This window comes from Drosophila novamexicana, unplaced genomic scaffold (genome assembly GCF_003285875.2).
Source record: "Drosophila novamexicana strain 15010-1031.04,08,12 unplaced genomic scaffold, DnovRS2.1 tig00000308-arrow-arrow-pilon, whole genome shotgun sequence".
NCBI classification, from domain to species: domain Eukaryota; kingdom Metazoa; phylum Arthropoda; class Insecta; order Diptera; family Drosophilidae; genus Drosophila; species Drosophila novamexicana.
The window spans coordinates 1105111-1121439 of record NW_020824799.1 but is presented as its reverse complement, the minus strand read 5'-3'; the positions used below and the strand labels follow the sequence as shown (position 1 = coordinate 1121439).

General features: G+C 40.7%; 2 protein-coding genes across 3 annotated transcripts; one reads left to right on the top strand and one right to left on the bottom strand.

Annotated features, from left to right (window-relative positions):
• Positions 1–1066: 1066 nt before the first annotated feature.
• LOC115759415 (protein-L-isoaspartate(D-aspartate) O-methyltransferase) lies at positions 1067–2357 on the bottom strand. Its single transcript, XM_030700307.1, has 4 exons — positions 2092–2357; positions 1865–2001; positions 1385–1789; positions 1067–1323 (listed from the first exon to the last, which is right to left on the bottom strand). Exons 1-4 carry the CDS (start codon positions 2144–2146, stop codon positions 1240–1242), a joined length of 681 nt encoding a protein of 226 aa, XP_030556167.1. The 5' UTR covers positions 2147–2357; the 3' UTR covers positions 1067–1239.
• An 81-nt stretch (positions 2358–2438) lies between these two features.
• On the top strand, positions 2439–14952 carry LOC115759414 (uncharacterized serine-rich protein C215.13). Of its 2 annotated transcripts, none has more exons than XM_030700305.1 (4): positions 2439–2679; positions 12226–13694; positions 13751–13996; positions 14109–14952. In XM_030700305.1, exons 2-4 carry the CDS (start codon positions 12231–12233, stop codon positions 14235–14237), a joined length of 1839 nt encoding a protein of 612 aa, XP_030556165.1. In that variant the 5' UTR covers positions 2439–2679; positions 12226–12230; the 3' UTR covers positions 14238–14952. The 2 variants fall into 2 exon arrangements, with proteins under 2 accessions (XP_030556165.1, XP_030556164.1); XM_030700304.1 differs by having other exon boundaries at positions 2439–3040.
• The last annotated feature ends 1377 nt before the right edge of the window (positions 14953–16329 follow it).

Sequence of the window (16329 nt, the reverse complement as noted above, 5' to 3'; positions counted from 1 at the left end):
CGACCTATGTCTATATACGAGTCTTAGGGGTAAGATTTTGACATGAAATTCGACTAAAATGTACATAGTCAGATTTAAATGCCAGTTTAATTAAGATGGAAAACTATGTACAAAAAATCAAGCCCTATGGAAATCGGTTCAGTTTTGGCCGAGTTATGGGGGTGGGAAATTTCGACCTATGTCTATATACGAGTCTTAGGGGTAAGATTTGGACATGGATTTCGACTAAAATTTACGTAGTCAGATTTGAATGCCAGATTAATCGAGATGGAAAACTATGTACAAAAAATCAAGCCCTATGGAAATCGGTTCAGTTTTGGCCGAGTTATGGGGGTGGGAAATTTCGACCTATGTCTATATACGAGTCTTAGGGGTAAGATTTTGACATGAAATTCGACTAAAATTTACATAGTCAGATTTGAATACCAGATTAATTAAGACGGAAAACTATGTAAAAAAAAATCAAGCCCTATGGAAATCGGTTCAGTTTTGGCCGAGTTATGGGGGTGGGATATTTCGACCTATGTCTATATACGAATCCTAGGGGTAAGATTTGGACATGGATTTCGACTAAAATTTACGTAGTCAGATTTGAATGCCAGATTAATCGAGATGGAAAACTTTGTAAAAAAAATGAAGCCCTATGGAAATCGGTTCAGTTTTGGCCCAGTTATGGGGGTGGGAAATTTTGACCTATGTCTATATACGAGTCTTAGGGATAAGATTGTGACATGAAATTCGACTAAAATTTACGTAGTCAGATTTGAATGCCAGATTAATCGAGATGGAAAACTATGTACAAAAAATCAAGCCCTATGGAAATCGGTTCAGTTTTGGCCGAGTTATGGAGGTGGGAAATTTCGACCTATGTCTATATACGAGTCTTAAGGGTAAGATTTGGACATGGATTTCGACTAAAATTTACGTAGTCAGATTTGAATGCCAGATTAATCGAGATGGAAAACTATGTACAAAAAATCAAGCCCTATGGAAATCGGTTCAGTTTTGGCCGAGTTATGGGGGTGGGAAATATCGACCTATGTCTATATACGAGTCTTATAAATTTATTGCGTTTATTAAATATATATGTAAATAATAATTTGGTTTAACATGGGAAGAAGCATTCGAGCTTGCTGTTAATATTAGGAAGATATAATGCTAATGATAAGATATCCATAATCGGTAGACCACATAACCAAACAGCAGCATAACGACCAGCGCCTTCCACAGATTGTGCAGTCAAGAACGTAGATCCGTTAGTGGTACGTACATGACGCCCATTAGACGCGTCATCTGTACTTTGCCATTGGCATCCTTGTCGTACTATAGATGTATAAAATAAATCAATTGATTTTGAGTAACCATATATAACAACTATATACACCTGCTGCATATACTGTGTTCCTCCCTCCGGGCCAACAGGAACGATTAGGCGACCTCCGTTAGCTAGTTGGTTTATTAATTCGGTAGGTGTATCTGGCGCAGCGGCGCCCACATGAATAGCATCGTACGGCGCAAGAGCGGGATGTCCCTTGCGTCCATCTCCCTCAACGATAAGCATGTTGCCAGATTCCAGCATGCTGCTATCATCTGCGTTAAGATTGGTTTTGCTCATTGCCACCAAACTAGCCTGGTGCTCAATCCCAACAATGCGAGTGTTTGCATTTTCGCCCTTCGACTTCACATAGCGATAGAAGCAGGCAGTTAGGTAGCCAGAGCCGGAGCCCACATCAAGTACATGAGCGCCAGGCTTTAGTTGATCGCGCAAATATTCCAAAGCAAAGGCGTGCTAAGTCGAAAAATCACAACAGTTAAGTTGACATCAAATTCATTTGGTACAAATGGGAATATCAGTCAAAATTACCATGTGAGGGGCACTTATAGTTACGCCACCGCCGATTGGCTGTGGTGCATCCATATACGGGTTACGGGGAGAGTAGTGTTTGCGATCTGTAGCTATCATTGCATTTGCCACCGAATCTGTTGCAATTACGCCGTAGTCTGTTCAAAATATATATTTATAAATACAGGTACATACAAATGTGCATACATTTAGAACAAGTCGATTAGTTGAACTTGTTGGATGCTTACCTCGTAGCTGACGTATAAGATCGGCATTGTTTGCACCCACTGAACGCCAGGCCATGCTGTATGTGCGCAGGAATAGGCCCAGCCTAAATATATTAACAATAAGTAGTTTTTTCACCGTTTTGTTCGCTTTTGTTTGGGCTTAATGGTCTGCGATGTTGTTGCTTTTGTTTTTGTTTGTAGCAGCCGAATGCAACTGGATGACAGTGTTACCAGCCTATCGCAATGCACATTTGAGTTTTAAAAAAATGCTGCGAAGGTTTTAACCAAGCATGTTAAGATGCCAAAATTTAAGATTTCAAAATAGATTTTTAGATTCCAAAATTTATGAGTAAAACAAGCAAATTTAAAGAAAAAATTTCCTTGTGTCGAATTCAAGCCATTTACATATCGATATTTTTGTCGCGCTATTCGCAAGTAACATCTCTAGCGAAATGATACAACTCTGGCAACGGATTGTCAAACGAGCGAAAACGAACAACAGTAGCAAATCGCGGCGCAGTTTAGCTGTAAAAAACGAAATTTGTTCTACAAAAAAAATTTGCAATTAAGCCAAAGCACCAACTAATTGTATACCTATAGCCCTAATTTGTAAGTGTACTCGCTAGTTTAGTGTAAAGTGTGGAAAACAATACGACAGCTGCGTGTGCTGCAGCTGCATGCAATAGCACTGCATTTTGCAGCTGCCTCCTTTTGTGTTGTTGTATTGAGTTGTGACATACGCACACCAACAACTCTTGGCTAGTTTGCTGAACAAGCAAGCGCGGCAAAAAAGTTTTCGATATTGCGTGAGTTTGTGTGCTTGTGTGCTTGTGTGTGTGTGTGTGCGAGCATTAGTCATTTTGGCCTGGCCTGGTCGTTGGTCTTAGGCCTGGTCTTGGCAACATTTGGAGCGCATCAACAACAACAATCAACAGAAACCGAAAACTCGTCACGCCAAAATCAGCGAAAGGTTAGTTACCTGATTTTAATTGCCATTTCATTGCGATTCTAGTGCTAACAATAAAAAAACAGTTAAAAGCGTCTGCACAATTAGTAATTGCCATTAGCCCGGCCCTCTGGCCCTTTTTCTAACTTCTCTCCCTTGGAACACTTTTTACTTGATTAAACTGGCATCAAGGTCGGCTTTGGCTGCATGTATTTATCATTTTCATTGTTGTAATGCGCCGTGTGCAATACGAGTTAAATAGATATTTTACAACAATTGTTCATTGCATAATTGGCTGTGCCGTCTATTTGTTTAGTAGTGTTGTTTAAATAAACGATAAAAACAATTGTCACATGCCTGCGTGTGTGGCGTCCACTAGGATTTCGATTGTGGACTTGTGTGTGCTCATTTTCACTCCAGCAAACATTTCAGTTTCATTCTGTCGCTTTCGGAAGCAGCAGGTGTTTCATGTCTGTCCATCTGTTCGTCTGTCTGTCAGTTCGTCCGTCTGTTCGTCCGTCTGTTCGTGCAGCTTCTGCGCTCACTTTCCAATTCACTGAGTTTACACGATCGGCGTCAGTTGGCAGTCGCCTTGAGGCCATTCTGAGTCGGAGTCCGGAGTCGTAGTCGGAGCTGGCATGATAAGTGCTCAAAGGGGTGGGGAGGGGCAATGTTGTGTGTAATTATTAAGCAATACTTCTTGTGTTGCCTTTCGAGTGTGATAGCGCGCCTCTCTCTCTCTCTCGCTCCCTCTCTCACTCTCTCTCTCTCTCTTTCTCGCGCCAAACAGGAAGCGGCTAATGTACATATCAGTAATTATTTTTTCAAGAAATAATGAGTCTGGGCACAGAAAGCGTCTTTTCCCTGATGCTGAAGCTTTCTCCTATATATTCTAGAATTTTAATTAAATTTTAATACTTCGAAGTTCGAACCCATAAAGTGTGCATATTCTTAGGCAGCTTCAACAAACGAGTCATGTTTATGTGCATTTATTTTATGTCAACCAGAAATTTCAAATTTTTGTATTTGCATGTATGCAGGGTATCTCTAAGTCGGGAACTCCCCGCGCTTAGTAGGGATAGTAAGAATATATATAATAAGATCACGCCGATAACTTTATGGGTTTCGATAACAATATTTCGCGCTCCACCTTTGAATTCATTTAAGGTACTTTTTTTAAATACCATTTAGATACTTTGCACCTATGTAATCAACAACAATGTATATACATATGTTACATATGTATGTACTTACGTAAATACATATGGGTGCTATAAGCTTTAGTGTTCAACTTTGACCTAGATTGCGACAATAGGCGCCTTGCAACGCATGAATGCGAGCGCAGAATTCAGTTTTATGATGAATGACCGTTTGCACAGAGCATGTGTACTTCTGTATGTATGGTATGTACATACATACATACATACATGCATACATATCACATACGTTTCACTTATAAGAACTAAACGTGCAATTTAGGCAAACATTGTTTGTCGTTTATCTCTTTCATTCTAAACTACTCGCAGGTTGTATTCAAAACGATTTGCCAAAGAGAAAACAATCAAAATACGTGAGAGGAAGAACATGAATAGTATAAGTATAAAGCAACGACGCTTAAATACACTTCCTTTCCTTGAAATATTTCAAGTCAAGGATCAAGATGGATTGCTTTTAGAAAATGTATAAAAAAGTAACTAATTGAAATGAATATCGACTAAACTCTTCATCTTGAAAGAGAAAACATTAAACATACGTGAGAGGAAGAACATGAATAGTTTGAGTCTAAAGCAACGAAGCATATATATACACTCCAATCCTTGAAATATTTCAAGTCAAATGATCAAGATGGATAAACTCTTCATCTTGAAAGAGTAAACATTAAAAATATGTGAAAGGAAGAATATGAAAGGTTTCAGTTTAAGGCAACGAAGCTTAAATACACTTCCATTCTTTAAAATATATCCTATAATGTGATCAAAGGTAAATAGATCAAGGTGGATTGTTTATAGACAATATATAAAATGCAATACTATTCAAAATTTGTATCGACTTAACTCTTCGTTTAAATATTTAGAATCGAAAGTGCCTCCCTAACTACGTTACACGTTAAATGACAATATTGAACTATGCCGAGCAAGGGTATCAAAAAGTAGAAAACCTGTTTCCTTCGATGTTTTTTTATGATTTTATGCTTTGTATTTTGTGTTTGGCTTTTACTGTTTCCGACGAGACAAGCACATCGATTATTCCATTTGTTTTGCCCGCCTTCGCATTTAAATGTTGTATATGGATTTTGTATATTTGTATTTGGTTATGGACAACCCGAAGGGTAGAGAAAAGGTAGAGATTTGTGACGTTCGTGCACGTTTGAATTTTAACTATTTTTGTATTGCAAATATTTAAACATTTGCGCAAACTACAAAATTTGCGTAAATTTGCTGCGAGTCGCATTTTAAGTTGTGTTCATTTTTTGGTATACAACAATTTAAATATTGACTTAGCTGGGGAATCAACAAAGTTTAGACATTAAATAAGATTTTTCGATCTCTTATAATGAAGAGACTTTAACCTCAGAGCCAAGCTCAAAAAGTTGTTTCGATTCGAGTTAAATTTGTATGTAAATTGAATAAACTTTTTTCTCTTTGTATTTTCGACGTGTGCTTTGCTCTCTGTTGAAGCACGTTCCTGAAACTTAAAAGTCTTGTCAATTCTTCAATTCGTTGTATTGTATTTAAGTTTATTAAATTGTTTATTTATGGCAATATATTCAATTTAGGTTCCGTGGCGCGAATTGCTTTTAATTAACGTACGCGTCTTTGTAAATTTATGTGATTTCGAGTGGACCAAAATAAAGCTAAGAACCTGTTTTAAATTTGATGAAAACTTATGCACAAGCGGCTTAAAAACGTTTACTAACTAATTACTAACAAAAAGTAGTTGGTAAATGGCTAAAGCATAAAAACGTATTTTAAAACTCGTTTTGTTTTTACTTCCACAATAGAAATACTTCCTTCCTTCCATTTACATACTCTCTATATCTCGAATATATTTGCTTGGAAACTTACAAACTTTAAACTAAGCTATATTTGCAACTTATATTCGATTGACTTTAAATGCTTTTATGTTTACTTTTATTTTTGTTGTTGTTATTAAACTAATTAAAATGAAAACTCAAGGTCATAATCATTGTGCTGTGCTATTTTGATTTTGCCAATTGAGGAAATGTCGAACTTGGGTGAATAGACAACAATTGCCAAAAGCAAAACCACAAAAAAAAAAAAAAACAAATCAAATGCAATACTTAAATAGAGCATAACAAATTGCTCTCTTGCATTCATCAATAATAATATTATATTCATTTCGTATTTTCTCAAGAGTTCAACTTGTGATAATGTTCATGAACTCCGTGTCGTATATGCATGTTGATTCGCTGTCGCTTTTACGAGTCACACTCGCACACACAGCTAAGTGTGTGTGCGTGTGTGGGTAAAAAGTCTCATATCTGGCTAGAAAATGACTTTCTTTTGTTCGACTGAGTTCTGCTTCGCGCATTGTTCGCGAGAGCTTTGCAAGCGCGTGGTCAAGCTCATGAGTAAAAGTTGTGCCCGGCTCTTGATTAATGCATACACACACACACACACACACACACAAGTACATACAGACATACAAAAGTTTATAAGTATATCAAGCGACCATAAGAATCATCGACAGCCCACGCAGCCTCAACTGAGTCAGCGGCTCACAAAGCAAAGCGTTCGATTCCAATACAAAAAGATTTGAATACCCTGTATCTAATGCGAATGGGTAATTGATATAATGAATCGTCTACAGAAACTAGACTCAATTGAGACTTATATAAAAGGATTTTTATAGTCAATTGATTAATTAATCAACATATTTAAACAATCTGATAGTAGGCAAAGCAATAAGTTGAGAACATCATTTTTATAGAATAGTTAGAGATAATAAGAGGCAACTTTTCGAGTCGATTGCCGCACTTTTACTTGCTAAAATTTCATGTATTCACACATTTAATTGTTATGCCTTTGACGTGTGCCGGTCATTTCTATGCAATTTCATTTTTTATTTGCCAAAAGTAAAAGCTATCACGCAGAACAATTTGCCAGCATGTCAGACAGAGAGACTCAGCCTCAACCGGTTGTAGACGGCAATAATGTAACGTGAACTACTCGTGAAACAATTATCGTAGACTCAACCCCTTTTCCCGCCCCTCCATATATACATAAGTATAACAATGGCCATGTGTTGATAACTCGCCCAGTCGTGACCTTAGGAATGCATAAACTTTGACAGCACACACTTAAACATATATACATCGTATTCACATTATTCATGTAAGCACTTGGTCACTTGGTCGTTCATTTTAATAACTACTGTAGTTGTCGAAAAAGTACATTTAAAAGGAACTTGGCCTGTTTAATTATCTTGATCTAACACAAATATGTCGCGCTTCATTCAAAGCATTATTGATTAGGACCCAACTAGATATAGAACACATTTAGGTAGCCATGCTTAACTCAGACACTTTTAATCCATTCAAATACTCCACAAGTTTTAGCTTTGGTTCACATATTGAACAAGTAAGAGGTTCTAGTCGGGAGCTCCCGACTAGGGGATACCCTAACCCTTCTTCTGCCAACATCATGCATATATGTATATATTCTATTTAAGAAGCTATATGCCAAGTTTGGTGACTCTAGCTCTTATTATTTACCAAAATTGCCCAAAAAACAGGATATTGATATCGATTTTTATCGATTGCGGATTGAAACGGAGTAAGTTATCGATTATCGGAAACAAACTCGATCTGCTCCGGCACTAGGAGCACCTACATCTAAAATTTCAAGTCCTCAGCTCTTATAGATTCTGAGATCCTTGCGTTCATACATACGGACAGACGGACATGTTTAGATTGAATCGGCTATTGATGCTGACCAAGAATATATATACTTAACAGGGCCGGAGTTGCTTCCCTCTACCATTTTCAATGGGTTCAGGGTAGAAGACAAGGTCATACAAATAGCTATCTTTCAGATGCTGTAGATTAAATACTTTACAGCTGTAGTCTAATTTGTTTCTATGTGTACAATTAATAAAACAATAAACTAATATCAAGGCCATAGAAAGCATGTACATCTATCTATCTATCTATTACTAATTGTTGTATATATATTTGTCTATTTTCCACTCTGTTGCCACGATAAGTATCGTTAGTTTATAGTGTTTGATCATAATCAAATAACGCGTTTACACTGGAAATAGTTCTGGCACTTTCTTTGCTGCTGCACTTTCAAATCGCCTTTCGATTTGTCTGCAATTGATTGCAGGCAACAATTAAAGCATTTTTGCCATTGACGTAGACGCTTGCCTTGTTGCCGGGCCAGTAAAATAAACAAATACGTGAATTACATCTCTGCTCTGAGGTGGGAAACACGGCTACAGTCGATTTAATTAGTAGGAAAGGCCCAAATATCGAAATGCAGCCGTAACGAGTGCAGTTTACGTGATTAGGTGCCATCCCCACCCACACACATGCAGCTACACGTTTAGACTACCCTTCAGAAGGTGATTTTAATTAGATTGGTTCTGTGAGTTCCGAGTGCATGCTGCTGGTTTGTTTGTGGCGGGAAGCGTGTTTGCAATTTGTGCCTCATTTGCAGTAAACAAAATATTGACTATTTCTGTTCTTATACCCTGCACACATTGAAAAGCCCTAAAAAGGGGCATATGGAGGCAACGCCCATTCCATAAGGCATATTAATCAGTATCAATCGTCGAGTCCTATTTCAGGACTGGAGGGAATAAGGGATTCGATTTGATAATTATCAATAAATATCGAATCTTCAAGCTTTTGAAATGGTAGCTCGCAGCTGGTAAAGAACGTGATAACTCCTAGTTAATTATTTGTTTTATAGTTTGTTAGCCTTGAAAATGTTCAAAAGTTACAGACAGAACGTGTCCAAATGTACATGCTTGTTCCGCATGAACAGCCGATTCGATTGAGCTATGAACGAGGCAATTCGAGTATCTAGTTGGAGTAAGTATGATCCCAAGTATGATCCCAAGTACTCCAATGGCGCATTCAGATAGAGCTTCTTGAACGTTTCGATGGAATGGATAAAAGGCGATATTGATATCCCGTCTTTGAGCATATCTTGGAACTTATATGGAAGCTAGTTAGTTATGCAAGCTCCAGTATGTTTCTCTGTTTGGATATATATTCACGTTCATCCAAAAAAAAAAACTCAATTTTGCAAGTAAAGAGTTCGTTTCGATCGCGGACAATGCAAACCGAAGCTGTTCAATAACCCATTTCGCATTGTGTGTGGCTGGGGGAAAACATATTCGAAACGGTATACTCTTTGACAATTCTTTAAAGTTGTAACGTAAAATTACATAAATCTTGCAGTTTTTGTTTTTTTTTTTATGGCCTTTAAATGAAAGTCTTTTCAAATGTTGCCCAAAAGATTGCTTCAAGCTTGTGTTGTGAATATGTGCATATTTTATTTTAAGGTCCGTTGTGTTTTTCACAAAAAATATGTTTCAATAGATTAAAGCGTATATGATTCATTCTCGAGCATCTTCGAGTCTTTTGTTCATTCGAGATGATGAACAAGCAAAATGTAAGCTTTGCTGGCTCGAACGTTAAATACCCTTGCAACAATGTGGCAGCTAGCCAAACATATTTCCAACGTTCTGATCCACTCCAGGCGAACTTTACTGATATCCTATAGATCGGGAATCCATGCAGGTTCTATGTTACACAGAGGATGCCTTCAAGGCGTTACACGTTGCGTGTGAAACCCTAAATACCCTCTTAGAAATGTATAAAATGTACGTTCGAATTGATGCCATATTGCCACTTGGAGCTGAATTGAGTGCTTCAATGCTTGGTATTCCCCTTGGACACCTTTGCACAGGATATTTGTGCTCAACAATGCTGCGGCATATGTCAAGTGTCCACTTCCTGAACAGAAAGCAACTTGGAGGCATACAAAACTGTGGCATATGCAAAACCAAAGAACATATGTTTGGCACACATATCGCAGCTACAACAATTTCCACAGGCGCCAGCGACAGATATCAATAACTTATGGGGCGAATGCCTACATAGATATAATATACATATATATATATATAATCTTTAGAGACTTGACAGTCGAGACTGGGCGGACTGGACTGTTTGTCCATAATTCTCGTTGGGGAATTCGCAGCTGATGATGTCGCTCTTGCTCCCAGCTGGAGGTCAATAATCATCATTATGGCATGCCAAATGCATGCCTCTATATGTATTTATGTATTTTTAATGAATTAAACAAAAAAAGCTAGCCACGTTTATTCGCTGCGTAAAATATTCTTTATATATATATATATATATATATATATATATATATAAATGTGTATTTGTTTTGATAAGAGGCCGCTTGCCGCCTCTTATCGCAGCGCTTAAGTATGAATTATTTTGTTGTTGTTGTTGTTGTTGTTGTTGGTGTTTTTATCACAATCGTTTAAAATTTGTAGTCACTGTGCCAGCCCATTCCGGGATGTGCCGGTCACCGAAATACGCTCTCATCATTGTCAACCTCTTAATGGGAATTCACTGAGAATAGAAATCCAGTAAATGCCACACACTTTTGCCATTAAGGCACCGAACTCTTTGAAAGCGGGCAAAGAGAGGGGTATTCAGGATGCAGGAGGCAGCATAAGTATAGATTGATCAGATCCTTGAGCTGAGTCGATATATCCAAGTTCATCTATCCGTCTCTGTAATCGCTTGGATCTCGGAGAGTACTTTACCCAATTGGATAAAATCGATTGTGAAATTTTTGAGTTTAGAAGAAAGTTAAAATGCATGTCCGGACATCTAGACTCTGGACTTAGGGTATCTGCCAGTGGAATACTTGCGACTTGTTTTTGTTACTTATTTTTTTTAAACGCAATTTTTTTAGTGGGCGTCTGCGGTGGATGTTTCGTTCCAATTCCAGATTTGCAATTCAATGACGTACATTTTAGCAAACTTAAACATTGTATCGTATTTGTATGTTTTCTGCTGAATCGTAAAATCTGCTAACGATCAATCAGCTGTTGACTGATTGATTTGTTTTTGTTTTTTAAGATTTTCTCATTTATTGTTTTCCACTCTTGTGGATTTGTGATCTTATTATGACGAATGGAACAGCAATTATATTTGTTTATTTGAAATTAATCGGCTGTCGACTTCGGCGCAGATCAGAACTAAAGAAAGATACATTTATGTGTTGCAATTTGATATTAAACTATACGACATGAAATGTACTAGTTATCGTTTAACTTATGCTACAAATTCGGGTTCCCGTTTAAGCAGGAGAATCAAAACAGAATTCAATTTTTCGCTGATAAACCAAAAATCGACTGTGATTGCATTAATGGAGCCTACGGAAATTAACTTCAATCAATTCCAATTCGTAAATTTTTTGATTTTCCCACAAGTGTTGACTATGATCTCATCGTCAATTCATGAATCGTTGAGTCGAAGCTAATTTAAGCAGCTGTTTTATAAGAATACATTTTATAAATAATAATACAAAAAGGGTTAACGTGTTCCCTTGCACTGGGAATCTGTAGAGTTTTTGCCATTTGTTACGATTTACTGCATTTATTATCAGAAGCTGATTTACCTGGCAAAAACGTTGCAGTCGGATGCAAACGACCGCGCAATACTCTGAAAAACAGCATAAAACAGTTTGAAAAGGAATCGTTACTCTAAGATTAAAGTCTTAAGGCTGAATGGTTAGAGATAACGGAAAGACACTTTGGCCTTGTTAAATGAACTCCAAGGACTACAAGGACTTTTAGCAATGCCAACTACACCAACTCGTAGAATACGACAGCTAAATCAGAGTTTATATCGTGTTCGTTTAGAATTCTTTACTGGGATAAGTTATGCTTGGCAGCTTAAAAAATCATTAATTCGATCTGCCTGACCGTTGCCATTTATTTGTACTTATTAACTAAACAAAATTGTCATTTAATGAAACAATTCTTCATGGGTAAATGTAAAATGTGTTTACAAAGTACTGTGTACATCTCTTCTGGATCAGTCGAGTGGCCGCCACGTCCAGCTCCAAACACAGTTTCACATCTTACTGATCTTTATTAAGTTTTGCCACATTTGACTAATTGTTTTGTTTGTCCTCTTGCAATTGCAGGCAGCATGACCATACCGTCGAGACCAGCGCCAGCGCCGCCGGTGTCACGTGGCCAGAATGCTGCGGCTGGTGCGAATGCGAGTCTGGAGCAGCTGCGTCTGCAACTGCAGCAGCAGCATCTGCAACAGCAACAGGCGTCGCATGGCGGATTACAGAAGTTGAGCATCAAGCTGCCGCCGCCGCCAAAGGGAGCTGTGCAGCAGAATCCTTTGCACAAGAAGTCTAACAACAACAACAACTACTTTGATGTGGAGGGCAGCACTAACGGGTCCAGCATAACTCGCAAGTTTCCCCAAGCGCGCTATACGCCGGCAACCAATTGGAACGATGCGCCCTTCGATCCAGCCGGTGCGGCTTTCAATGGCAACAATTGCAAGAAGATGCCGCCGCCTCGACCGCCACCGCCCAAAGTTCAGATAAATGGTCGAAAGCTGGCAAGCTTGAGCAGTGGGAACGGGGGTGATGGCAGCGGTGGTGGTGGTGGTAGCAGCAGCAGCAGGATCATTAGCAACATTTTCCATCGCAAAAAGTCAACGGGAACGGCAACGGCCGCCGCTTCCAAGGCCGCAGTGCAGAACCGCGTCTACGGCCTGAGCAGCGGTCATGCCGTGTCTTCCACGACGACGACGACTGCGTCTGCATGTGCAGCCGCGTCTGCTGCCAGCAGCTACGCGACTAGCGCAAGTGTTTACGATTGGAATGCGGCCTGGAATACGGCGAGCACAACGACGACCAGCACAACGAAAAGCTCGAGCAGCAGCCAGCGTGAGACGGAGGCGCAGCTGATCAGCTTTGATTCGCCGCCTTCATCGCCCACTTTTACACAGAAATCGAACAGCGACTGCGTCAGCGTCGATAGCTTCAGCTCGGACAGCAATTTCAGTTCGCCCAACAATGGCAGCGTCTCGCAGCCGGAGAGCGGCTTCGAGGATGATTATCATGCGCGCTCGCGGCCCGCCACGCAGAGTCCGCTGGTGGATCCCTGGGAGGCGGTGGACAGCAGCATCTACAGCGGCGTCGGCGTCGATAGCTTCGGTGCGGCACCCGTGCGCCAAATGCTGCCTCAACTCACAGCTCAACGCAGCTCGGACAACCCGCTGTGCAACGGCAAGAGTCTGCTGCCACCGACGCAGTCGCTGACGATGCCCACCATCATTAAGCCGAAGATATCGCAGAAGCCCAAGGCGCCCAAGCCGCCACCGTTTATTGGCCAGCCGCCAGCATTTGCCTATGCCGGCTGCAGCACACCACCCTCGCCGCCCATGCCCAAGGGCGCTCCTCCGCCGCTCGCGGCAGCCGCTACCTCAGCTGCTTCTGGCAATATCTCGCTGCTGGATGTGATATCGGGCAAGGTGGACGCTCTGGCCCTGAGCAATGGCAGCTCTGGCTATGTGGAGGAGACGCAGCAGCCATATGCCATTGCGCTCTACGACTTCGAAGGCGTCGAGGAGGGGGACCTTAGTTTCAGGGTAAATATCTCAGTGTATTGAGGTGCTGCAGTCTTTTTAAACATGCTTGCTTGCAGGAAAACGAGAGAATATATTTGCTGGACCAGCCAACTGAAGAATGGTTGCGCGGACGTACACGTTCCGGCTGTGAGGGTCTCTTTCCGGTGAACTATGTGGAAATTAAGGTGCCATTGAACGGAAGTGCAGCAGCTCCAACTCAAACGCCGCACACACAGTCACAGCAACAACAACAACAACAGTTGCCGACTGCTCGCTGTCTGTACAATTTCCCCGGTGAGGTTGAGGGAGATCTTGCTTTGAGAGTAAGTTAAAAGAAACTGATTTCGAACTTTTATTGTTGCGATTGGCCTATTTCAAATTGTCCAAATTCGTCCGTTGAATATTAATTTGGATGTTGAATGCTTTGCCTTGCAGGAAAACGAATTGGTGAGCGTACATTATCGCATCAACGAGGACTGGCTGTACGGCGAGGTGGATGGACGGCAGGGCCAGTTCCCGGCCAATTTCCTAGAGTATGTGCCCGACAATCTGCCCACGCTGTGAAGGTATATTTGAAAATATAATTAAGAAGCAGGAAATAGCAACTATGTTTAAATTATATACAAGGAATTATTGTCGATAAGGAAGAAGCAGCAAATATCGTTGGAACTGAAACATATTGTATTTCCTATTGGTAATCCCCACCCGCACTTACACACACAACCGCACACACATCTCCACAAAACAACACAAATAATTATATATATATATCTTTACGATAAACGTGCGTTATGTTTCGAGCTTAAGAGTTATTTTACAAAACAGTTTTACGGCACCAGATCAAAATGCTACCGATTAATTAGTGCGCGACAACTTTTTTAAGATCCAATAATTGTTTTTCCCTTTAATTGTTAATGTAATTTACATGTTGATAGATAATTCAAAGTATTCGATTGCGTTTTCGTGCATTGTAAATGATTTCGCGTGATGATCTATTGATCCTTATATAATTGTAATTAAAACAAAACACAAAAGCTACAAATTTTTTCCAATTATACACACTAACACACTTTTTTTTTCGTCGTCTAATTTAGTTAGCTATTTAGTTAGGCACATTAACCATTTCCAATTGATGCAAAATCTTTAAATATATATATTAAAATACGTATCAAGTGCTATTTAAAAAAGCTACCATGTAAGCAATAGGGATAAACTAGATATCAGCCAACTAAAAATAAATATGTCAAGATACGATGAACTGAAATAAATAAAAATGATGAAAATCGAGCCGGAAATCTTCCAAATATATGGTAGCCAAGCGCTGCGGACTGTGTATACGGCAACATACACACGCACACACACAGTCGCAGGCAGAGGCAGTCACATTGCCTAAGACCGACCATACGTGGCTACCGTGCCACATCCTGCCCGAGGTGCTACTGCTTTTGACTAAATATGGCGGATCTAGAGAGGACAACTCGATAAAACCCGCAAGCCCTGGTGTTAGTCGAAACCGTGCCAACGGGCTGAATGGCAGCTGCGTGAATGCTGTCTTCGAACGGTGACCTCCGGATACCTGGCGTCCTCCGGTTGTAAATCAATGCCTTGCCGTGATACTGGGGGCTATGTCACGGTAGACCCGCCTGACCCCTACACTCGTGGGAATCCAAACTATGAACTTAAACAATCAACAAATTAACCAAACAAGTAACAATCGAACAAACCAAACGAAAAAAATAGATCGATTTCGCTTTAGCGGCGCTGCCCGCAAGCGATTCCATTATCTACTTAAAAGGGGCTTGAGCGTGGAGGAGGCCAAAGTGCAAGCAATGACTCCAATATATCCGCGCAAACCAAACACTCGAAGGATCGAAACAGAAACGCAAAGTGTCAGCAGAATGGAACCGCCGGATTTACAATCAGCCATGGAACCTAACTGCAGTCGAGCCGAGCATATACCCTTCGCAGGCCACAGGAGAACTGGCACTGACTGGACAGAACCTGCACGAATACCTGATCAAATACCTGCCTCATCGGTGCGCCCAGTGCCCGCTGCCACACAATTCAGCCGGATACCCATTCAAGCAAGACTCGGTGCACCCGTATTACGAGTCGCTCCAAAACATTCACGAAATGCCATTCCATCCGTCGACACGCCGCCTGTCCATGGCAGAAGCGGACTGTCGGGCATGGAGCAAGCTGAAGTCGAAAGCCGCGATAAAGTCAATCTTAACGTGGCTATTCTGCCTGGTGACTATCCAAGCGAATTGTGGAGTACACCGCAGCTGGACGCGGTGCAGAAAAGTATTATTGATCTCGTACAGCGCCAGAACGAGGGCTCCGTGAAGCCCAGATTTTCGGGCTGTACGTTTCGGCAGGGCTGGATGTCTGTAAGATGTAACGACGTCAGCACCGTAAACTGGCTAATGGCCATGGACACCAGGCTGCGCCCCTGGGAGGGTGCGTCCCTGAAAGTCATACCGGAATCGGAAGTTCCCTTCAATCAGGTATTCGTCGGCCTCTTTCCGGCCTTGGAGAGCACCTCAGTCAAGTACACGCTGCGACTTATCGATGGCCAAAATGAGGGTCTCGATATTAACGACTGGCGCGTCCTGCATCGCGCCCAAAGGGGTCCGACCATGAAACTGGCCCTGTC

What these genes read in the sequence shown, in the direction of transcription:
- LOC115759415 (XM_030700307.1), bottom strand. Translation starts at nt 2,146, where the DNA reads ATGGCCTGGCGTTCAGTGGGTGCAAACAATGCCGATCTTATACGTCAG. An exon ending in TCTTATACGTCAGCTACGAG is followed by an intron (nt 2,002 to 2,091) that starts GTAAGCATCCAA and finishes TATTTTGAACAG; the next exon opens with ACTACGGCGTAATTGCAACA. An exon ending in GAACACAGTATATGCAGCAG is followed by an intron (nt 1,324 to 1,384) that starts GTGTATATAGTT and finishes ATACATCTATAG; the next exon opens with TACGACAAGGATGCCAATGG.
- LOC115759414 (XM_030700305.1), top strand. Translation starts at nt 12,231, where the DNA reads ATGACCATACCGTCGAGACCAGCGCCAGCGCCGCCGGTGTCACGTGGC. An exon ending in AGGGGGACCTTAGTTTCAGG is followed by an intron (nt 13,695 to 13,750) that starts GTAAATATCTCA and finishes GCTTGCTTGCAG; the next exon opens with GAAAACGAGAGAATATATTT. An exon ending in AGGGAGATCTTGCTTTGAGA is followed by an intron (nt 13,997 to 14,108) that starts GTAAGTTAAAAG and finishes TTTGCCTTGCAG; the next exon opens with GAAAACGAATTGGTGAGCGT.